Source organism: Odontomachus brunneus, unplaced genomic scaffold (genome assembly GCF_010583005.1).
Source record: "Odontomachus brunneus isolate Ranch 3 - 2012 unplaced genomic scaffold, Obru_v1 Obru_scaffold_018, whole genome shotgun sequence".
Taxonomy (NCBI): Eukaryota; Metazoa; Arthropoda; class Insecta; order Hymenoptera; family Formicidae; genus Odontomachus; species Odontomachus brunneus.
Genome location: NW_022639468.1, coordinates 2,521,501 through 2,545,190, shown reverse-complemented (window position 1 = coordinate 2,545,190; position 23,690 = coordinate 2,521,501). Strand labels below are relative to the sequence as shown.

Sequence of the window (23,690 nt, the reverse complement as noted above, 5' to 3'; positions counted from 1 at the left end):
CAAAAAAAAGAAAAACAAAAAAGTAAAAGAAAAAAAAGAACGATACAAGACCCACCTCACGATACATCATTAATGAGAAGAGATCTCGCGGCGGTATTTTTTTAAATAAAAACAGAAGAGTGCTTGTATTTTCGCGTGACGGGATCCGAAAGGGATTGTGCGACCTTCTCCTTTAAACGATCTTTCATAAGTGTGGTTAGCGAGACGAGCAAAACTTTCTACATATATTAGACGATGTATATATATATTCTATTACATATTACGTCTATTATATGAAATGTTTAACGAAAAAAAAAAGAAAATCAACGGTAGTTCGCGTCGCGGTGGCCCCTGGGATCGTTGAGGTCGTGCGCGCGATCTCGACTTTGATTCCATCAGCAGAACGACGTTTAATGTTGTTTTCCATCGCTCATCATTTCACTTGCCGCGCGGACGCCGCTCTGTAATGAATTTTAAGCAGATTTTATATACGTGCGCTAACAGTTAATTATGATCAACGACGCAGGCCCGTTTGAGAAACGGACGAATTCACGCTTCTTTCCGCACGAGTATCTCGCTAAAGGTCAGCTTGTTGAGAGCAAACGAGGACACGACGAAAAGATGTTGGAAGTGCCAAAAAAAAGATAAGGATCAAAAGTAAAAAAGCAAAAAGAAAAGACGAAAATTTAAATGGCGAGACACTGAAGAGAGTGTTCTCTACATTCGTTTTTGCATATCATACACTTGCTCATACGTGGTACTACAGTCTTTTACGGTGTTTCCTAGGCTTCATAAGTGTGGAAATCTTCCGAGTAATACTGAGTTTTGGCAATATTGGCACTTTCTTTTATCGAGTCTTCAGGCCATGTTAAACTGTCGATAACGCACGCGCTTTCTTTATATGAATGGGCTCTTCTCTATAGCGGGCAAGCATCTTCGCAGCTCGACGATGAAGTTTTGAGATCGTAAATGCAATAAGGATGGCATCTCGACGAACATGCGGCCAGAGAGAGGCGAACATATTGACTGTACTAACTAGTCAACTTCTTCTAACACGATTCGTACGAATAACGTGTAGCCCATATTTCCTGCGTGAATTGATTGTAATAACGAAACCTTTTCCTGTGTGAAGATATACGCACGTCCCTCGTTTGTGTGAGAGCTTATACATGTGTATATGTTCGTTCCAACGATCCTTAATTTATTGTATTTCCCTTCTTATTCATAATTTCCCTCTTGCAGTTCATTTATTTAAGTTTATTTCGTAAAGTAATTCAAATAATTTAACCGGCGAGTTCGCTTTCCCTTGCGTCCTCGTCGCATTCTTGTGCGCGCGTGTGCGAGGTGATAACGACTGGTAAGAGGTTTAAACAGCGGAATGCGTGGATCGTGCAAGAATTAAAGGAGCCATATGCACGTCAAGCGATAAAGGAAACGCACAAGTCGCAGCGTTTATCGACAATTTTTTCCATTTGAAAGTTTATAAAAGTTTTCTTGTTTAATAGCGATACAGTGCCAAACTATGTATAATCCATGAGAAGAAATATATAAAATATATATATGGATTAAAAAAATGTCTGCAATAAATGAAACTTCCATTCCCAATTCTAAGTAAACACAAATGTCATCATTTCGTGGTTAACAGCAAAATTTCCATTCCGATAAAAGAGTTAAGTTTTCTTCTCTGTTAAAGAATGTTATAAAATCAATTGAGCTACCGTTTAAAATAATAGTTCGATAAATATGTCGTAAACACACAACTACAACTGTGAAAATAATTTTCGTTGGGTAAGGACAATGAAAATACCTCGACAAAATATAACAGGCCGCAAAAGCTTTGTATATGCAAGAGTGTTCATCAAACGCTACTTGTTTCTCTACACGTTCCATCGTTTACATTAGCATCGTGCCAGTAATCAAATAGACAGAGCAGCTAGAATGACATGTAACTGGAACGGATAACACAGCGCGTAGATCATTGCGACACTTTATACAACGCGAAGAGCCCCGTAGCGATTTCTCCGCGCCCGTTATTTATTTCCGCACACACCCTGCCGATGAACGGCTGTATCATCAGGGCGGGTGCACTTTGCATATATGCAACTAGGCGCAGCATAAGTCAACCACTCGAGCTATCTGTGTCAGGACAACGGCGTGTAGAGGGAAAGGTCGTAATTGCCACGCAGAGTCTGTTACGTGTCGGCATGTATTTAAATTAAGTCTCATTTATTTTGCATAATCTTACGTATCTTTACACACAGCTCAAGCTAATCTACGCGAAAGAGCGTCGCGGAACATTGAGAATCTCAGTTTACCCGAGGACGCCGTACACGTGGATGCTCAAGTTGGCGTCGGCAGGCGATACGCGTGTAAGGTTTATCGGAAATCGCGCGTTTCCCGCCTATTAGGTTCCTCACGACATTTTATCTTTCTCCGCGTGTACGGCGATTTGGCCGCGCCGGTGGTCCGACATCGACCGGGAAGATAAGCTTAGCGACGGACGCAACGGTATAAAAAACACGAAGGAGTAAAAGGGATAAGGGCCAACAATATTTGGCTAGCGAGCCTCGAAGGTTCGCGCGGTGCAGCGGGCTCGGATCGGTTACGGTCGCTCCCCGGCGGAGCGAAGTCTCGGAGGAATCTTAATCCGCACAAACGGACGCGATTATCAATTAATCAAAGGCCCCTTCGAGCGCTATCACAAGTGGAGAGGAGTGTGCGCCGAGCTGAAATCAGCTCTCTCACTCGCGGCAATCGAGTCCTTCCTTGTCCAGAGCGCGACGCGCACGTACGCAGAACGTCGTTGTCGCAGATTGGCAAATCGACACTCTTTCCCCGGGCCGTGAAGCGATTGCTATCGCACATACATACGCGAAGCTCGCTTCGCGCAATACCGGCTGAGCTACGATGCAGTCTTTTTGTCGTCCAGTCGACTCGATCATCGGTCCTCGTGTCAAAAGTGCTGAAACAATGTCTGATCACAATTTCAAATGGCTCCTCAAGCGACGCTTGGCGAGAAGCGACTTGGCTTCTCCGGATAGTCGTGTAAACAGCATCGTTCGCGCGATCGCGGTTAACCCAACTCGCAGGTCGGGTACGATCGTCAGTCTTAATCGCGAACTAGGGAAAGAAAAGGGGAATCATAGATCGCAATCTCGAATGGTTCTCCGAGTAATGTCGCAGGTACTTTAGCAGGGATCAATATATAGTTCGCGATTCGCAGGACATCACATCGCGCGCACGTACAACTTTTGACCATAGGTCAGGAGTTCATGGGGCAAAGAAATGCTCGAGATTGCGGCGTCGTTGTCTGTTTCTGTTTCCACATTGATCTCTCGATCTCGAGACTTTCCCTCGAAGCAATCGGTCCAGGATGTTGTTCTAAGGACGTTGATACGACCGGGATCGCCTCGTGTGCTTCTTTCTCTCAGTGACGATACGTCAAACGGCCCCGTACTCCTCACTCGACGGCGAATCGTCACTGGGCGACGGCCTGGGTGGCCTGGGTGGTCGCGGCGGTCGATGATGGTGCAGCGTGGGCGCCGGCCGCCTCGGCGGTGGCGGCGGATGCGCTCCGTAGGACGTGTCGTCTCCTTCTTCGCTGCTAGGCGACGGCGACGGTGCTCGGTCTTCCTGTTCCTGCAGTAGTTGCCGGAACTCTTGAATCGACTCGTTCAGGGACCACAGCTGGGACAGTAGCGAGAGGTCAAGCTGCCGCAAGCCGAACTGCAAAGCGAGAAAGCGAGAACAATTACGATTCGCACGTGTATCGTCGCACCACCTTTGTTGCTTGTTCACTTTAACCAACTCGACCTATTTATGACAGTAACGTCGATATGTTGACAGTCCAATGTGCTTTTGTTCTATAACTTTTAACAACAATATCGTATTGGTTAAACGTCATTGCGCAATTATTATTAAGTCATTTGCCTAACCTAGCTATAATGTGTTATACCTACGCGACGACGCGTAACGTGCGCGCACGCATTAAAAAATTACAAAATAAGCGTGCTGGACTGAGAACACGAGTTTAAATTTCGACATTGCAGAAAGAACATACGAAATGTATTTTCACTTTTTTGCTCTCTCTGTTTCTCTTTTCTAAGAATATTATTACATATTGGGAAAATATATCGAAAACCACTTTTTCGTATTCACAAATTCTGTATCGAGAATTGGTGATTATGAAAGTCTCAAGTTCCAATCAGAGGTAGCTTACCTCCATTTATAATCATTATACGTTATTTACTCCTGTTTTTATAAGAACAGAAAGATCAACACTAACATTGAATATTCTATTTCCTGATCGTGATTCTATTTTCCTCGCGTGACTCATGATATTTTTCTATTATTCGTAGACTATCGTGAAATTTCGCGCGGGGCCCGGCACCAAGACGAATCGCGACACTGCGTTTGAGTTCAGGCGCGTTCACTTTTACCATTTCACCATACGGTCGCCAAGGTAAAATATTACGTAGCGATTTACGGACCGAAACAACGCATTTCCAAGCAACTCGGCGGCTGCCCGGCCGCCGTGGGAACGGTGGAAGAGGGAATCGTATAGGAGAGACGCAAAATGAGAATGGGAATGAGAGACGCCGGCGGAAAGCGCGACGAGAAGGAGGAACGAGGCCGAGCGCAAAGGACGACGGAGCAGAAGAGAGAACGAAGGTGAAAGAGAGCGACCGAGGAAAGGGGAGTCGTCGGGGGACAGGGGGAAGGAGGAAAGTCACGCCTGAGGGAATGCAGCGTGGGAGCGGCTGTGCCAGTTCGCTTCGTGTGTCTGGATTGACTATTAAATTATTAGCCTAACTTAGGTACGAGCGCCGAGACGTTGGCGCGAACGGATCATCATGAGCGCTCACCTCCTAGGAGAAATCCTACACGAAGTCCCGTTACTGTTAATTTCAGATGGGTTCACCGCCGAAGGTTGCCGCGACGCCGAGTAAATATGTGGAAACGTACAACGATACGATACGATACACGATGCGGCAATGATCTCGTATGTGAAACGCGATGGTAATTCATAAAATCACTGGATCAGCGGAATACTCGGAGGCTCTCGTTGCGTGAAATAATCGTCGGAAACATCGTCGAAAGAGCGTTATATAAAATGATGTGCGAGAAAATCATGCAAATAACATCGTATGAGAGACGATCCTCCGCTCGAAGTGAGCACTCTTTCAGAGTTAGATGAATTAGCGCGATACTTAATCGCGACGTCGCCAGCTGACATGAGAGAATGCGCGACGTATAGAGTGACAAAAGACACGTGAAGTCTGTTGGTGCAGCGAACGCGTAATATAATACCTATTAACAAGTGGAACTTCTGCACGAAGCTCGAGGTAAGTGATTTTTCGAAATTAGATAGATAAGCGCATCTTAACAGCGACGTCGCCAGCCGACATAGGAGAATACGCGATGTATGAAATGGCAATAGACACGTGAAGAGCTTGTTGATGCAGCGAACGCGTAATGTAACACTAATTAAAAAGTGGAACTTCTGCACGACCAGTGATATAAGCATTTTCTCTTTCTCTATCGCGCACGACACCTCGATCTTCCCCGCCGCTTATGATCCCACGCGTAAAATACGTGTTCATCGAGCTCCGTGATTTATCCACACGCGATCGCGGCCTCGAGGTAACGGGTCGGTCGGGTCGCCTAAACAGACGCGGAAGAATCGAGGAAAGAAGACAGAGGATACACCAAGACCGAGTGGAAAACAACGACGGTTCATGAAACGTGCTCGGAATGACGACGTGACGAAATATCAAGGATAAGGAGTGGCGAGAATCGAAGCTCACGTCGAGGTAACAGTGGGGCGACGCGAGAAGTATCTCAAAGAAGAAATCGGAGACGAAGAATACAAGTATGAAAATTCAGAGAAAGAGTAACGACGGAAAGAAACGACAGAAAAGTCGCGGAATAAGAGAAAAATGCCTCAAGTAAAAAAGAAAAAGCACGGAAAATAATGGACAGAGGTGATAGGAAAGATTAATAAAGATTAATAGAGAATATTTGGCCATTTGCATAAAATATGTCGGAAATACGAAATGTGTCAGGTCAAAGAATTCAAATGTTAAGTATGAAGAGGGTAATCGCATGTGGCAAGGTACTAATGAGCGAATAGTCAGTGCAAGACTTATTTAAAGATGTCACGATCGATTGCAACGGAAATATCTTTCTTTTCTTTTTTTTTCTGAAGCTGCGCGTGTTATTAGTCGCGAACGCGTGGAATTTTCCTGCAGGCTCCGTAAATACGTTTCGCGTCGCGGCGGATGACTAATGGTTTCTATTGAAGTTAATGGCTGCCGCTAAAGGATGCACAATTTCAAACTACTTTGAACAGCATCGACAATTTAACGACCACGTCACGAACAATGTTGCTGCGCCTCGTAAAATGCGTACAAATATTTTTTCATGATCATTCTTAGAGAATCCCTAGCTCGTTTTCTCGGTCTTCGAGTCTTCTCCTCGTTGTTATCGATCGTATGAATAGTTTAGATTATTTAACGATCAGGCGTGATATTATGGCTGAAAAGACTATCGGAGTATTTTACTTGAAATTTCATCGTCAAGAGATGGAGTATGTCATGGCTATAAAAACTCTTGTTCTTCAATTACGGTAAAAAATTCGAAAAATCTTCGTAGATCGCTCGTAGGTCGTTAAGTATGTGATATATTAATTAAATATACGTGGAAGAAGAATATTACGAAGAAAGAGATATCACGCGTTCAAGGATCAGTCGGAAAATCAGTATCTAGTTGTCTTTGCGAACCCATTGCCCATGTAGCGGGGAAACAAACAACGAGGAGTGCGTTTCTTCGATCATGCGTTGTTCGATAACAACGTAAGATGATGCTATTCCTTGATGTTCAAAGGAAAGAGAGTCTTCGAGCAATTCTTGGATGAGTACCATTTCTCTCCTGAGCACCGCCAACTGGGTATCCAGGGTGGTGAGTTGCCTGGCAGGTGGCGACGGCCTCGACGACGACTGCACCGACGTTTTACCGCCTCTTTGGGATTTACTGGACGACCTCGTGGGCGGTGGAGGTGGCTCTCCGTTCTCGCTACGTCCGCCGCTCAGGTTGAAGCCGCTCAGACTTCTCGGTAACGGGGGTAATCCTTGCAGAGAAGACATCGCAATCCTTTCTTGTATACTATGCAACAAATAGTAAAGACACCGGTCTTAACGAACTGGGATTTTACTTTAGCAAGTCAGTGATTTAATGACTTGATTTCTCAATGATTTTTTAATACTTCTATGAATGAGAATGTTTAATGATTGAGTATGTATTCACGAGTACTTGTAATAAGAATATAAATATATAAAATATGTAAATTTATATAAATATACACTATAAAATAAAAATTGTATGTTTGCTACTTTAATTTTAAGCGAATTCTTTCTCTCGGCGTGGCCGCCCACGGCTTTTCGATTATCGATAAAAATAGAAGTTCGAATGGAATTCACGACAGTGATGAATTCGGCAGTTTCGCGACGTTAAAGAAAACTGCCGCGGGACGAATGTTCTTTCCTGCAAACTGCCAAGGGCGGAGTATACGATAGCGGAGGCAGGAAACTGGGGATACCGTTATACGACCATTTCACGAAATAAAAATCGATCTGTCTTGATTTAGCTGCCTGCGGCTAAGAAGGCGGGCGATTTGGCGAATGACTCATTTTACTCCGCGGTTATTATCACGCGTGCACGCGTCGCGGAAGTGTGTTCGTCCGATCGTACATTGTTGATGCCGATGTATGCGTTTGACGCGATTCTGCGATCTGCCAGTCTCATTTTATTTACCGAGTATTGGGATGAAGAGATTTGATACGCTGCCAAACGCAACGATACCGACTTGATATATATACAATCTACATATATGTATATACAATACATATATGTACATACACACATACACATAGATATCACTTTATTAGCGCTTAGATAGATACCACTTTATTAGCGCTTAGCTTACAAATGTCAACAATCTCGTAATTGACTCATAGTAGGAAAAAGACACTCAGAGAGACTCAAAGTTTATACTTCTCGTTTCTTCTTATCTTTCTTGTTGTTAGGTACATGTACTGATTTCTGAAATCCTCGACTATATTTTTTCCCATTTTTATATTCGTGCTGTAAAGTGAGATTTGCAATTTTGGAATCTTGTAATCGACAAAATCACAGAAATAGGTTATTCTCTTTTTAGAAGTTTTTATGAAAAAAAAAAAAAGATTAAAGAACAGAGTTTCGGGATTTTCTAGAATTTCGCGACCGAGAGAATCAGAGATCGGGCTACTAAAAAAAAAAAAAGAAAAACAGATAAAAATGAACTATCCATGAACGTACTTTGTCGAGCGTTCGTTACACTAACGAGCAGTTAGTTTTTACGGTCGGTCAACACGGCATTTATCGTGCGATACGGGAAAGCGACGCAATCGTATTATCGGATCGTTGCATTCAGATCTGCAACGAACCAATGCGCAGATATATGGCAACAAAGTGGCGACCCTGTAGCTATCACGGCCTTTCTACAATTAATACGTCGTTAATAACGCACACACACGCACACATACAGGTACGCTGTGCATGTAGTAGATCATCGTTTATATAACAGATTTACGCCGCTAACTCGGCGGTGCTTCTATTACTCTTATTGCGCAATCAAAATAATAGCGTTTTATAGTTTTTCAAAATGAATTATTATTATTATTAATCATTTTCCATATATTAATTAATTTTCACTAAAGGAAATGTTACCAAAAAAAATGCGAAGAAAAGCCTTATTCCAGTTTAGTAGCGCGAAAGTAGTAGTTGAAATTCGCTATCGCGTTGCGGCAACAAGCAACGTACAATAACAAGCAGCAAAATAGCATTTCTTTCAATAACGCGGTTCCGTTCTACCTGATGAAATCAAGGTCGGTAATTCTCTCCTCCTCGCGATGATCGTAGCCGTTAATACGATCCCCGTCGACGGTGTCACCGTTGCCGTCGCCGTGCAGGGTGATCTGCGTGGAGGAGTAATGGACCCCCGCCTCCAGCCAGTCCTGCCGATGGATATTATTGTCGCTGTCATTGTCATTGTTGTCCTCGTCGTCGAGCGTGATTTTACGCTCTGCTTCGTCGTCGACGACCAGCACCGTGGTGGCGCGGTCAACGCTCGGAGCGCCGTTTGTCGGGCCTGATCTTTCGATTGCAACCTCGGCGCCGTTTCTGATAGCCTTTTCACTCGCCAAGGACGCTTCCTGCTGCTGCTGCTGCTGCTGCTCACCAGGACACAATCTGCACGTGGGCGTCGGCCGAGAGTCGTGCCCATTTGCCTCTCTCTCTGGACTGCCGCTGCATTTTTCTGAGTGACTCACCGCGACTCGCCCGCCGCCGGTGTCCGGACTGGAGGACGCGCGATATTCCTCCTCGAATGATACGTTGGTCCTGGCAGCCACCGGCGGGGCTCTCGACGTAGCCTCAGCCCGGTCTCTCGAGCCGACAACCGCCGCTTCGACCTTCTCCGCAGGAGCTATCGCGTCTTCTTTGCATCGACTTCGATGATCCAGTGGATTAATCTGATCCTTTCCGCGGGAGTTTCTTCGGATCTCCGACGGCCTGCGCGGTCGTTGGTCTTCCGTCAGGCTGTTTTGCTTACGTACCACGTTACCCACGAGATTTCCCATGGAATGAAGCGCTTGAGACTTTTCCGAGACGCCGCCACTCGAGTCTTCATATTGCTGGTGTTGGTGATCGTGAGACGAGGCTAAGATCTTGCCGTCGTTCGACTTGCGGCGATCCGTAGGATTCTCTGAGCAGCTGTCCTCAGCGTTTCTGTCGTCAATCGTCGCGCCTTGGCCCTGCTTGCGATCTTGTTGGTTCCTATCGTTGAGCACTGTTTCGTCCTTTGCACACTCTTTGGTGGATTCATACACGATAGTACGTCCGCCTGTTGGGGACACCTGTTGTTGTTGTTGATGTTGTTGTTGCTGTTGCTGCTGATTAGATCTCCAGGGCTTCGTGTTCGGCGGCGGTGGGGCTTGTCTGGTGGGACAGGGCGGCCTTGGCGATCTCTTAAGGGCCTCTGCAACCACCTGCCGACTCGGCCGAGGTGGCACCGGAGGCGGATGAGGCCTCTGACTGGTTGCCAGCTGCATTCCGCTGTTTTTCGTTTCGGATCTAACCAACTACCATTCTCGACGGTGACACGATTTCGATCGTGTAATAATGAAAGTATACGCGACAGGTGTATGCGGCACTTTAATGTATAATTACTGACGTTAAATTGGAAATCAGCTTCTCTCAGGATAATAATTCATCACTTTTATTGGTCAATCCATAGGGTTTCACACCGGTTGGCGATTTCGTGCACTCACAGTGAGACTAAATTTCGAACTGTTCACTGTAAAAATATATGCGTCATTCGGAGGCGTGACCAAGTCGATGAACGAGTCCGTGACGGAATTTTCAAGTGGAAGATAGTTTTGCGATTATCATCGGCAGCCCGTTAGTTTCTCGATCGACTGGCCCGCTCGCGCCCAACCGCAATTTCATAAAGGTAACGCTCGGCGTTACTTCGCAACGACTAAATGTCAGTGGTAATGCGAGGTACCTTCACCCGGCACGTGAGAGACGAACACTCCGCTCCGTAAAGCTTTTCACAAGATAACAGGCAACGTTTATCATCGTCTTTATCGCGCGCGCGCGCGCGCGCGCAAACCGTCGTCTTTGAGTGGAATGTATAAAACGCCGTGATGTACTCGGTGAACAAGGCTTTTGTGTACTCGGTAAACGCGATGCTTTTCGCGCCGGCGACGTTCGTGAAATTCCGACGTATCCCGAGGCGAATTCCTCAGGAATAAAAGCCACCTCAATATTTATGACGACAATATTTGATTCCGCTGTTAAAACGCCGCGATGAATCACCGGGTGCGCAGGCAGATAAAGCGATAATAACAGCCGAGTGTTTCTGCGAAAGTGTTCCTTCTTGTACCTCGCGTCTGCACCGACAACGTTGTTTCAGACACGCGCGCGTTGTGCTGCGGTTTCGTCAAAATCGCTGCCCGTCCGAAACGCACGAACGAGTGTGGGCATGGGTGAGAGCTATTAGGGATGACAAGAGCGTTGTGCAATGTTGCGCATGCTTCTGCACTGTTGCGCCAGCGAAATCACCGCAATCTTGCCGCATACCCTCGACTCACTGTTTCCTTCTCCCAACGTTTCTCGTTCCCTCGAGTCCACCTCGTCGTCCTCTTTATTCGCAAGCGGGTCGCGATCACGATGCCCCCGCGATATCGCCAGTGTAATTTTGCATACAATTCCGCGGGTACCGCATCGTACGTAGTGTTCTTTTTTACGCGCACGTGTCCGCTAGTGGCTCCAAGCTCGGCTTGGTCATCTCTCCAATCTCCGAAATTCTCCTTCCCGTTGGCGAGCGCGCCGCAACCGCACAATGAGTCGCGTTTGCGAAATCGCGCCGATGCGCTTTTGCATACAATTCCGCAGTTGCAGGCTACATCTCGTAAATATCTCCGGATACATCGACTCGTTAACGATCCCGTGGCCGGCACGCGGTCTTCAATTTTCTATAAAAGTTGCTCGTTTTGTTCCTTTCTCCTCGGGTCCCATTCAGTTCGATCATCGAGATGCTGTTCTGGCCTCGATACTCGCCTTTCTATCTCGATCGCTCGTGCTCTCTTTTTGCGAAGAGTGTACAAAAGTAGACTTCCCGACGATCCTGCTTCTCCTTGCGAAGGCAGCAACCTGGCTTATCCCGTCACGCGAATAAACTTTCTATCGCATACTGCAAAACGCAGCGTGCACCAACTGTTGAACAGATGCAACGATGTTGATCATGAGTGTATCGGTATCTAGCTGGTGGCTGGTGGTTTTATCGCAGAATCGCCTTTCTCTCCCTTTTGTTTCTTTCTCGATCTCGATCCTTTCCAAAATCTAAAATAATCCAACTCTCTTTGTCATCGGTGAAGCGAAAAGTTGCTCAACGAGTACATCTTCTTATCGTCGTAACACGCGATAACACTGAAATACCCAACGTCACGTATTATTATTTCAAACAAGGAGAATGCGAGGACGTCTTTCTCGGTGTAAATCACTTCATCCTAAATCGCACATCACACCTGCGCCTTCACCGTCACCTCTGACGTCCCGTGCGACGTCACATCGCGTCTTCTCTACCTTTCAGCGCACCAAAATGCCACGCGATCCTCGCGGCATCGTTTTCTAACGCACCAATAAATCAGGAAAACACTTGTCTCCCAACCAATATTCCTTTACGATAACACTCCAAAGCGCTATCGGCTCGGAAGTAGCGAAAGGAAGCATTCGAGAATTCTTCCTTTCGTTGTTTTTAATTCTGCTTTTCCGCAAACCAATCACGAAAACACTCTGTCGCTGTCGTACGCCACGAACCCGCGAGAAACAACCTGAAGCGACGCGCACCGAATGCCTTCGGACAGGTAGAGCTAGAGCAGAGACGATCCCGAGACCCCAGGCGGTATCTCCGCGATCCAGTATCTCCTCCTTCGTCTCTCCCTACTTCGTTCAACCGATCGAGCTTCTATCCTCTCTTTCTCGACGAACCGACCGCCGCGGACTGACTTGGCGATCCCGCAAACATCCTTCGCGATCGGTGGCCACGTGACTGGTCGAGCTCGAGTTCTCGTCAGGTAGTTAGTGAATGTGTGCTTTGCGTGTGAGCGAGCGAGCGAGCGAGTGAGTCAGTGAGTGAGTGAGCGAGTGGATGAGTGAGCGAGGGAATGAGTAAGTGAATAAATGAGTGGCTATGCTGTGTATGTGTGGAGGGCATCAAGAGGGAGCAGAGGTAAATGTAAAGAGGGCCTGCGGTTGATGGCGGTGGCGAAGACTGAACACGGCCTCTTAGCGATCTTAGCGTAGTGATCCGCGCCGTGTCAGTCCCCGATCGGATAGGGAAAACGCGACGCGGGCGTTTAGATCGCACGGAGCGTTACGTAAAATCGGGAGATCTGGGGAAAAAGCGGCTGCCGTTCTAAACCTCACGGAAAGTCGCGGTCACACTTTCTAGCGTCGCTAGTAGACAGCCGGAGTTTCTTCTCAGGGATGTTATTTTTCCCGCGTTATTTTCACGGCGCATTCCACAGCGTCTCGACGTTATCCAAGCTGGTTTCCGTCCGTTCGAGATATCGGAAATGAGAATCTACATTCCAGAGGAGAATCTCTCGAGCTTTTCGATTTTAGAGAACGCCTAAAAATGTTGGAGGATTAGACAATTATTATCATTAATTCTCGCTTCTCGTGAATATTCGTATGTTTCTTTTTATCTTAGCTATCAAGTTCGACGACAAATTCGTAGAACTCGTTAAAGAGAAACGTGATATCACGATTATAGAACCATTCAATTACGGCAAGATCTACTTGGCCGGCGAGTCCTAATTAAATACAGTTGCCCGAGATTGCTTAAGTTTATGTAAGCCGATTTCGCCGTGACGCGATGGAATTACAAGACTCACGCCACACTTCACGGTAACCGTCACATACCGCTCTTTTTCTTTACATCATATTCAGCGCAGGTGTAACAGTTAATTACCCGCGAATACGTTTATTTCGCGAGCGCATTATTCGCATCGACGCAAATGCGATTTGCGATAAATACGAACTTTCTGGGATTTGTGGGACAAGGAACGTTAGCGATAATCCGCATGTCGACATCCGCGTCTCAATGGAGCACAGATATCATAATCTCTCGTAATTTCTCGTTACCATGTACATGATGATAAAAAATACTAACGCAAAATGATAAAATATAATCTTTCACAGATGAAAGTCTGTTTTTTCGTACTACTGAAAAAAATCTATAACTGTTCAATCTTTCGCCGTATAAAAATTTCTACAACAAGAAAAATCGTGAGTCAGAATCACGCAAGAAGAATGTCCAAGGCGAAAATAAATGTTTTCAGCATAATTAACAAATATAATCTATCATAGATAAAGGTCTATATTTTTCCGCGCTATTGAACTCAAAACTTCAATATTGTTCAAATATTCGCCATGCAAAATTTCCATAAGAACAACGAGGAAATTTAAATGTTAGCGCGAAAAAGGAATGTTAGGGCGGAGAGAAAATTCTCCCCCGTGTAATCAACACGACTGTGGTTATTAAGAGAGCCATGTCATGTTATGAAACAAACCCTTGGGCTCAAATCTAACCGCCTCTCTCGGGGTCCGTCTCGCTACCTTCCATCGTTGAGCGTAGGTGTGCATCGCGGCCGGTATCGTCGTGGTATCGCGTGAGAGAGTAACCCGTAGCGGACGAGAAGGGCAAGACGGAGGAGAGAGAGAGAAAGAGAGAGATGGGTCGTTGGAGGAGAAGGTGAATAGAGTGAGACGGCGAAAAGGGAAGGGACCCATTAGGTCCCCTCCGCCTCGCGACGAGCTGCCCCAGCGTGGAGGTCCGCGTTCGCCAGTGCCGTAGCTTGCGCGACATTCTCTCTACAGCTCGTCTCCGTTTCTTCTTCTCGTGCTTTACGTTCGAAGATTGCGGAAGAAAGATTCCACGGAAGCGTCATTATCCTTGATTCGCGTAATTCGCTTTATTAGCGAAGCGACTCCCTGACTCTCCCCTGCTCGTTCGCGTTTGTTTTAGCGCCGCGAGACGCGGTATTGTAAGAGTTAAAAATAGAATCTAGACGGAGCATCGTGCGATATGCAATTAGAAGTTAATAAAAGGATGAGGAGTTTTATATGTGCATCTCTTTATGCAAAACAGACGGACGTCGTATTTGTATCGCGGCTCCTGCGTGCAGATGCCTCGTTCGAGAGATAATTTCAGTTGCGTTTTTCCATATCGTAACTCGACATAATGTTTTCCGGGTGTTCCATCCGCCGACATTGGAGCGCAGCGAGGTCATGGAGATCAGTGCGGCATACTCGGGTGATATCGCGCGTTTTGCGCGGGGTGACACCGCGATGATACGCGCGGCACGCGTCGTTATCAGCGCGATCGCATTTATCGTCCGCCCATTCACAGCGCAATTAAGCCCGAAGTGGCACATCTCGGCCGGGAAACGCGGGCTCGGAATTTATTCACACTCTGTTTCGCGGCTCACGCAAAAACGACTCGTTCCACTTTTGCGGCCGATCTCCCGCGATAAAATGCAAATCGGCGCCCGCTCGGCGCGGTCCGGCCGGTTCCTAGACCGGTCGAAATCGGATCGTGAAGTGTCGCGCGCGGAGACGTTCCTGCCCGACCGCTACGCGGCCGTCAAAACAAATTCGACTTCTGGGTCACGGGGTTTCGCGAGATATGCGGTCGAAGCGCAAGTTTCGAATCCCACAGCGCGGAAGGTGCACTATTTTTTATCCCCCCTCCCCTCCCTACTTTCTTACGTCCGAAGCAGCTTACATCGCTTATATTTACACGTTGAGGGAATGTAAGTGTCGAAGAAATAAAAAAAAATATTTATTCGATATAGTTAATAACATATTTACCTATTGTGATATATATATATATATATATATATATATATATATATATATATATATATATATATATGAAATATTCTACAGAGAAAATATACATTTTTTTAAAACCTTAACTTTTTTCATGAAAACATTTGTTTATTCTATTTAAACAAAAAGGTCATTTAGATTTGAGTAAATATGTTATTAGTACCCACTGCAATAAATATTTTTTAGTTTTTAAATGTTTCTTTCTGTCAATTTTGGCTGTGTTTCAAAATTACTGATAGCTGCTGATAGTACTGAAAATATGAACTATAGCTTTTCAGTGCTGGCAGTAAATTTTGGAACACAGCCATAGTCTTTCAAGACGCTAAAGAGACGACAAACGAATAAGTAGTATCTCTGCAAACGCGACTTTTAATTATGTACCTTTATTATACCTTTCGGTATGTTCACGATTTTCTTCCTGTACCGCAAATAGAAGTTTGACAATTGTTTTTCACGTGTTCAGAAATAATACTGAAAAACTCTACTTAAGCATGAAGTAGCGTACTATTCTTATCACTATGTACTTTGGCCGTCGTTTTACCTGGTCGTGCTGATTGTAATATGCAGTGATAAATAAATAGGTTTTCTCAACATAAACGTTAAGTCGATTCACGAAAGAATTGATAAGTAAACGAAGTAAAATCGTCGAGTGAAAAAAAAGAACGGAAAAAGAAAGAAAAAAAGATGTTCGCGCGATGCTTGTGCGGCTTTCGTTCACAATCTGTTCGCGTATTCATGCTCCGCGTTCCACTAAACGCGTCAGAATTTCCACGTGCGATTATGTCGGCGAAATACGCGCGTTCTCGCAATTAAAGCGCGGAAAGGAGCACCGATGCGACGGTGAGACCGCAGCCGCTGCCGAGGGAACGATTATTCCACGACTATTACGTTACATTCTCGGATATACGCGGAGCGTACACGTGAGAGACGCAGACAACACATATCGGCTTATTAATAATTCAACGAGTCCAGGTGTCACCTAGAGCGCCGTAGGTATGACAAGAGGAGCTGATCTACGAACGCAAATAAGCGTGACGCAGCACGGTCAACTTTTCGAACCGTGAGCATACCTCTTGATCACGAAGAAAGTTAAAGAAGTTTCACTAACTAGGTTCGAGTTGCCGTTACCGGCGAATCGTCGCTAAATGGACGACTATCTAGTCTCGCTATCATTATACAGGTTTGCTGTGGGACCCTGTATATGGATGTAGTTTCTACGTCGGGAAAAATGTCAATTGCAAGCTACTGCTGAAATAAGAATTTTTCTAAGAAAACTTAATTAGTACGTGCAAGGAGAGTTTTATAGAGAGTAGATTGCTGCGGTTTTGCTAAAGTGTGTAAGTAAATCTGTGAGTATCACAGTAACTGTGACAAATAAATATATATAGTAAATAAATATATATAGATAAGTGTCTAAAAATAATAAATATCTGGAAAAATAGTAAATATCTGGTAGTGTATGCTAATAATATATTTATCTTAATCTAAACTTTTTTATTTAAATAGAATAAACAATTGCTTTCATAACAAGTTAAGGTTTTCTCTTGAGATTTTGGGAATATATATATTTTCTTATTTGAAAGATATTTTGTACATTAATATATTTATACTAGTTTATATTAATACAAGCGAATGTGTTATATATATACCCACCGAGAAAATATTTACTGTTTCTTAGATATTTTTGTTCCCTCAATATGGAAAGTGACGGTTTCTCAGACTGGTTGCACCGGTCACAAGTGTGCACGCGGAAATGCACATCGGGTTGTCATGCGGCAGGCGAGATTAATCATCAACGGATGGATGCACTTTAGATAATACTCTGAATTTAACGCACTGGCTATTTCCTCGGGAAACGAATGAGTCATCCGTTGGGTCGCGCGAGGCTGGCGCTGATCTTTGAACGCTTGATATTCGATGAATAGTCTGTTTGCACGTACTACGTGTCCGATCAATCTGAGAGACATATGTTTACGAGCGTGTCACAACGTCACGAAGCGCGTCGCCAGCTGCTGATGTTTAATCCAGCGGCTCTTCGGGTCGTTCGCGCTCGAAGTCTGTTTAACACGACAGAGTCTTTTTTTAGACTACATAGACAAAGGAGACAGACAATCTGTTCAACTAGCTCGGTTGCAAATCGCGGGACATTGATATCACGGGCTCCTCGTATAATGTCAACTGCACGACAACCTCGAAAGTGACCGTTGTCAATTATTATTGTCACTTCCAAGGCTAAGTTTGCGTGTTGCACCCTTTCGTGCTGAAAGCATCATTCTATCTTTATCGCTCATTACATGCCGAAGGAAGATAGGATGATGCTTTCAGCAGGAAAACGTCCACGACGAACTTGGCCCAAGTCTCTCCAACGGGAAACTTGGAAGTGTTCCGGGGCGAAGGACGGACGCGTTACCTGATTACTCGCTGCGTGCTGACACCTGCGGGCCTGTGCGCAAAGCGTCGGTTACTCCTTGAACTTCCACTCCTGGCGGCACATTGGGCAGATGTGGCTGGTCTGCTGGGAGTGCAGCCACTTCATGATGCAGTGTATGTGGAAACAATGCGAGCACTGCCCCCACACTGGAACAAGAAGTCGCGTCGGTCGCGCGTTAAATTAATTTCGTCGTCGGTATCCGACCTCGCGCATGGAACGCACACCTGGCGGTGGGGGAGAGCGACGGACGGACGGATGGACGGACAGACGGACGGACGAACAGACATACAGACGTGCGTGCGTGCGTGCGTGCGTGCCTGCGTTTGCCGTGTATGCGCATCGATACGAGGGGCCAGGACGAAGGCTAGGGCGAGAGGCAGCAGTTTATCCGCCGGCCGGGCCGTCGATCGATATCTCGCACCGACGCGGGCACGCGCTCTCGCCGTGGCGGCATTTTACAAGTTGCGAGAAATCTGTTTTTTGTCTGTGCTTCTCTAAAGGTCTCTCCGGTCTACAAACTTGCATAATCACATATTGCACATGCATAAAGAAATTAATTATAATGCATGTGGCAAAAGGATGTCTTTTATATCAGACATATGATTGGTCAATTTCATTGTGTATACATGTACTATGCAACTACGTTTATCTGGGTAGGCCTTCACACTTGCACAATATGTTCGAGATCGCACGAGACGTCACGTTTCATGAAGTAATGCAAATCAAATTGCGATCACTTTAGAAAAATCCTTCTCCCGAAATCCTTCTTTTTGCATCATTCTAGTAGAAGTACTTCTAGCAAAAATAATTGCAACGAAACGTCTTTCTAAGAAAGTTCTTCTCTTAAAAATAAGCAATTTGATTTTACATAGATTTACACAATTGTCACCAAGACAGAGAGGGTGTCTGGCGCACATCGTGCGCTATGTGCGTACATACATTATTGTTATAGAGAAGTCAAAGTAAAAGTTGAGAAAAATGCATGCGATACCTAAGGGACAATCGTCTCCAGGAATTTTGCAGTCCGGGCAGCTGGCATCGAAAGGCATTCTACAAATGCCGCAATTATCGTCGTTCGCTATCCAACGCCAGGTGGCGACTCCGGTCCAGCCTGAGAAGATAAAAATGAGTCTTACAGTTGCTGGTCTATAAGAGATATGCTTCAAGACGCTTCAAGGAACATATAAACATTGGATGTAGCGAACCTAACCATGTGCGCCAGATTAAACATTGCCCACAAATAATCTTATGATTGTCCATATATGGCATTGTAAACACTTGAATCTCAATCAAACGTTAAAGTTTCTCACAGTACTTACTTTTTATTGTTATCTTCATTTTGGCGTTGAGAGCAGTCTTAATTTCGGAACACACGTGTGGCAAATGCAACGGTGCGATCAATCCTCCTGCGACTTTCCCAACGTCCTCGAGTAGTGTGGAGAACGATGGTAAAGGGAATAATCGAAATGCGTACTTACAGGAAAGAGCGCGCAACCAACCAACTGCAACTGACACTGGAGCAACCAATGGGGTTACGCCATCTTGAAATTTTCAAATCGCGCTTAGACCATGCGACATTCTTGTCTAACTATAGATGTGCGCACTCAGATTGTGTTTCCTGATGTCTACAACATAGAAAGATACAATTACATCGCAAACTTACTATACCTACTATACTGCGCTTGGTTTTCATCTGAGAGTAAAGAAATAGTTGTTATTCTCACTTATTACAACGAAAACGCGTCGACTGATATTTCTCTCCGTGTCGTCAACTCTATCGAAATTCTATCGACCTCGACAATCTCGATTCTCGCTTCAGACTTGAAAAGCGACTCTCGCCTGATTCACGGCTATGCCAGGTTGGTGAACGATCCGGCATCTTTTTCCGCGTCTATTGCGTCGCAAATTGAAGTGACCGAAAATTCGACCGGTTTCCGTGAGCGCTCTCGTGGCGCGGCGGTGGCGGCCGAATGGAAACACTCCTCCCCGTCGTTCGCGAACGGTAAAGCGCCGCGGCGCCGTGATGCGCCGAACGAGAGCCACGACACGGCACGGAACGGCACGGCACGTCAGAGAGTCGCCGCGGCATTTGTCGTGCGGTGATGCGAGAGAAGCGCGCTGCTCGGTGGACCACCGCTAACGGAGCGAATCGCTAGTGCGCGCGCGTTCAGGGTAGAGCCGGCGTATCCGACGTGGCCGCTCGTTGTGGATTCGCGGTTGGTTTCTGTCACGAGTCGTCCGCCGAAAGTCGCGCTATGACAGGCCTGTCTCGGGCGTCGTAGGTCGTACAGCGTCGTATCGTGCATTCGGTCCAGTCGAGCGAGCGGCGGACCTTCAGCGACATGGCGGGCTTTCGGGACGAGGACAGAGCCCTGTTCCCGATCCAGAGCATCTCCGCGATCGTGCAGATCTTCAAGAATCAGCTGGAGAACAGCGCCGAGCCGGATCTCGCGCTGCTCTCGATCCTCGTCGGCGCCGTGGAGAATTCCCTAACCTGCAATCGCGCCTTCGTCTCTCAAGAGAACGTCGTCTATGATGAGCCGAAGTTACCGGCAGTTGAATACCACATCGCCGAGGCTCTCTACACCAAGTTCCACGCGGTGATCAAGGGTGCCGTCGATCTCACCGTTTATGACACCAAGTACGCCACCAGAGAACTCGTCAAGAAGGTGTCGGACGTGATATGGAACTCGCTCACCAGGAGTTACTATAAGGATCGCGCTCATCTGCAGAGTCTCTACAGTTACCTGACTGCGAACAAGCTGGACTGCTTTGGTGTCGCATTTGCTGTGGTGGCTGGATGTCAAGTTTTAGGTTTCAAGGATGTGCATCTCGCAATGTCAGAGGATCACGCATGGGTTGTGTATGGGGAGGATGGTACAGAGACAGTAGAAGTCACATGGCATGGTGCGTGTTACAAAGTTCCTTACAGGATTTGCTTTTTATAGCTGTACTGCATCTAAGAGAAATGTAGTAAACATACTTAATACTTGGTGGAAGAGAGAAGGGAGCAGAAATGTTTACAAATATACAAACAGTTTATAAAGTGCAGTTGTAAAAGACAGACCTATTTATAGCAGTAGCTGTGTTCAGTAGAGAAAGTTGCTCCGCTGCTGTTGTAAAATTCGTAAATCTGATTGGTGTATTCTCTTGATCTAAGCTGAATTTAGGAACATATATTGAAGCTGAATTTACGAATTTTATAACAGCTGTGAAACATTCTTTGTTAAATGTAACTATTTTCTTATTTGATTTTGCATTTCCTTTGAATCAAAACCATATCGAAATATTATAACTGTCATTCGATAGCAGGAAAAGGAAACGAAGACAAACGTGGGCAGCCAGTGGAGCCTGGTGTGGCATCTCGATCGTGGCTGTATGTGAATGGTCATGCAGTGGTGTGCTCTCGTGCTATGGAAGTGGCTACCATAGCGTCGGCCATAAACCCTAGTCTCAGTGCGACAGCTGATGCGGCTGAAGTCGCGTTGCTCCAACAGGAGTTGCTGTGGCTGTTGTATGACTTGGGCCATTTGGCAAAGTATCCAATGGCATTGGGTAACCTGGGTGATTTGGAAGAAGCTGCTCCTACACCTGGAAGACCACCAGCCATAGATCTCTTCCAGGTTTGTGCTCCTAAAATCATCAATCGTTGCTTTGGATCAGTAGTATTTATACTGAACGTGTATTAATTTGCGTGCAGGAAGCCATAAGATCAGCGAGGAAGTATTACGGAAATGCACACGTCTATCCTTACACTTATCAAGGCGGATATCTATATCGGCACGGACTGCACGCGAACGCATTATCATCGTGGGCAGACGCCGCTGACGTTTTGCGAAAGTGAGTATATCTTCAATGCGATCTTTTTCTCTCATCTCTTTTTTTTTGCACACTTCTCGCGTACTACATTCGTCGGCGCTGTGTCGCGTTCGGCGTTACGATGGTGCTGAATATATTAAGTGGCGCTTCATCAATATACGTCTGTTAACTTGTTTCTGTGTGCGACAGGTACGATTATTCACGGGACGATGGCGAGATATACAAAGAGCTAATAGAAATCGCCAACGAACTGATACCACATACGGTGCGCGCTGACGAGCGGCTGCTACGGCAACCCCGTTGCTTCGCGCACCTGCTGAGATTCTACGACGCTATCTGTCAGTGGGAGGAGGGCGCGAACACCCCAGTGCTGCACATTGGTTGGGCCCGGCCACTAGTGAACACGATTTCGAAATTCGACGCCGGTATACGCGCCCAGGTGGTCATAGAGTGCTACAGTACGGAGGCCAGGCAGGAAGAACAGGCGGCGCAAAAGAGAGAAACCAGCCCTGAGGAGACACTCAACAACAACAACAACAATTACTGCAAGACCAAGGAAAGGGGTAATGCGGCGCGAGATCTGATCAAAAGTCTGGAGTCCAAAGTACCATCCAACCCGGCGCCGACGCATCCTAGTATTCAGGCGCTGACGGCAGCCTGCAGCGAGAAAATACTTAACAGAGACTACTTACTGCAGGGCGGCGGCGAGCCGTTCGTCGCGCCGCCGGACGACGCTCTGCCGCCTGCGCCTTCGACATCCCAAGAGAACGCCGATCCCGAGGTGGAGACAGACTCCGAGAACGAGAGGCCGAGGGTAATATTATATAGTCAGAAGATGAAAGGTCTCAAGGATCTGCTGCTGGCGGAGAAGCTCAACACCAGCGCGGTGGTGTTGCAACTAACGGCGCAGAGTCAGGTGCAAATCGGTAAGAAGTCACGCGGCAGCGATGACGTGGGTGTCAGTCAGCGTCCCAAAAGGACACGTCGAGAATAGTATAAGATCTTGGACCGACGTTTCGGCATAGTAAAATATTAAAATAGTGCCACCGGGTTTAATCGACCCTCCGCGCAACTCGGCGAGTCCAAGTGGGATTACGTAATCGAACCGCGTAATCGACGCGCTGACGTTAAGGTATACCGACTTCCTCGCTCTCGGTTTCCCGCCGATGCTCCGGGGCGCATTACCATTCTCCTCGGATAGACTCGTCGGCATCTCTCGACCCGAGAGCGTCGTGATGAATATCGTGCCGTTTGATTTAAACCCTCCACGGTGCTCCTCGTTTTGCAACGGCGCCGCGGGTCCTTGCGAGACACGTTTACGTTACCGTCGGGGATATGTCGCCGTTAGACATGTAGATAAAGTAGATATGAAGAAAATTTGTAGAAAAGTACAAAAAAGTTTTCCCCATTTTAAGTTAATGGACGGGGTCGCGAGTCGCCCGCAGCTCGTCACAGTGGACATCTCCGCGGTTTGCCATTTTCCCGTTCGACCCGTTACCTCGTTGAAAAGTTCTCAAGTTTCTCGCTCGACATTGCGTCGTTTGTCCTTCTTCCCCGTTTATGGCATTACTTTATCCGATGTTGCAGCATACGAAGTAAATGGAACTTAGAAATACTTTCGAGTTTAATTCCGTTTATTACATCTAAACGTTATATTTCTTCAAATGCCTTTCCCACCACGATAAATCAATTTTATGACGCTTAATTGGCTAATATCCTGCTGCATATCGAGATACTTGATATCGGTGAGCTTCCGAGGGCATCGTGCACGACGTGAAGGAACGACGAAATGTTCGCGGCAGAAGCGCAAACGTGGAAGTGTCGAGCGGGAAGAGAACGACAGACGAGGAAGTGACTCGCTACCGTCGTAATTCAAATATTGTACGTGTAAATATCTCCTTGATTCTTCCACAGTGCGCAGAGCTGTGACTTGCGGTAAGGGAGATAGGGGGGGGGGGGGGGG

The 23,690-nt window shown here is 46.3% G+C and overlaps 2 protein-coding genes across 7 annotated transcripts; one reads left to right on the top strand and one right to left on the bottom strand.

The window, feature by feature from the left end:
* Window positions 1-2,186: 2,186 nt before the first annotated feature.
* LOC116841727 (leucine repeat adapter protein 25-like) lies at window positions 2,187-19,802 on the bottom strand. 5 transcript variants are annotated; one of them, XR_004377595.1, is made up of 5 exons: window positions 19,633-19,799; window positions 19,228-19,533; window positions 18,900-19,019; window positions 17,888-18,054; window positions 7,000-7,143 (listed from the first exon to the last, which is right to left on the bottom strand). XR_004377595.1 is itself a non-coding variant. In XM_032810030.1 (3 exons), the coding sequence occupies exons 2-3, from the start codon at window positions 7,122-7,124 to the stop codon at window positions 3,421-3,423; spliced, it is 510 nt and encodes a 169-aa protein (XP_032665921.1). In that variant the 5' UTR covers window positions 7,125-7,143; window positions 17,888-18,036; the 3' UTR covers window positions 2,187-3,420. The 5 variants fall into 5 exon arrangements, 3 of the variants coding, with proteins under 3 accessions (XP_032665921.1, XP_032665922.1, XP_032665920.1); XR_004377596.1 differs by lacking the exon at window positions 7,000-7,143 and adding an exon at window positions 17,132-17,534 and having other exon boundaries at window positions 19,633-19,802; XM_032810030.1 differs by lacking the exons at window positions 18,900-19,019; window positions 19,228-19,533; window positions 19,633-19,799 and adding an exon at window positions 2,187-3,705 and having other exon boundaries at window positions 6,900-7,143; window positions 17,888-18,036.
* A 19-nt stretch (window positions 19,803-19,821) lies between these two features.
* LOC116841726 (menin) lies at window positions 19,822-23,672 on the top strand. 2 transcript variants are annotated; one of them, XM_032810027.1, is made up of 4 exons: window positions 19,822-20,815; window positions 21,218-21,531; window positions 21,609-21,748; window positions 21,917-23,672. In XM_032810027.1, the coding sequence occupies exons 1-4, from the start codon at window positions 20,251-20,253 to the stop codon at window positions 22,719-22,721; spliced, it is 1,824 nt and encodes a 607-aa protein (XP_032665918.1). In that variant the 5' UTR covers window positions 19,822-20,250; the 3' UTR covers window positions 22,722-23,672. The 2 variants fall into 2 exon arrangements, with proteins under 2 accessions (XP_032665918.1, XP_032665919.1); XM_032810028.1 differs by having other exon boundaries at window positions 19,836-20,815; window positions 21,221-21,531.
* The last annotated feature ends 18 nt before the right edge of the window (window positions 23,673-23,690 follow it).

Coding starts and splice junctions, on each gene's coding strand:
- LOC116841727 (XM_032810029.1), bottom strand. CDS start 10,127: ATGCAGCTGGCAACCAGTCAGAGGCCTCATCCGCCTCCGGTGCCACCT. Junction 7,144..8,889: donor ACCGACCTTGATTTCATCAG/GTAGAACGGAAC, acceptor TTTGTTGCATAG/TATACAAGAAAGGATTGCGA. Junction 3,706..6,899: donor CGGTGCTCAGGAGAGAAATG/GTACTCATCCAA, acceptor CTCGCTTTGCAG/TTCGGCTTGCGGCAGCTTGA.
- LOC116841726 (XM_032810027.1), top strand. CDS start 20,251: ATGGCGGGCTTTCGGGACGAGGACAGAGCCCTGTTCCCGATCCAGAGC. Junction 21,532..21,608: donor CAGCCATAGATCTCTTCCAG/GTTTGTGCTCCT, acceptor ATTTGCGTGCAG/GAAGCCATAAGATCAGCGAG. Junction 21,749..21,916: donor GCCGCTGACGTTTTGCGAAA/GTGAGTATATCT, acceptor TGTGTGCGACAG/GTACGATTATTCACGGGACG.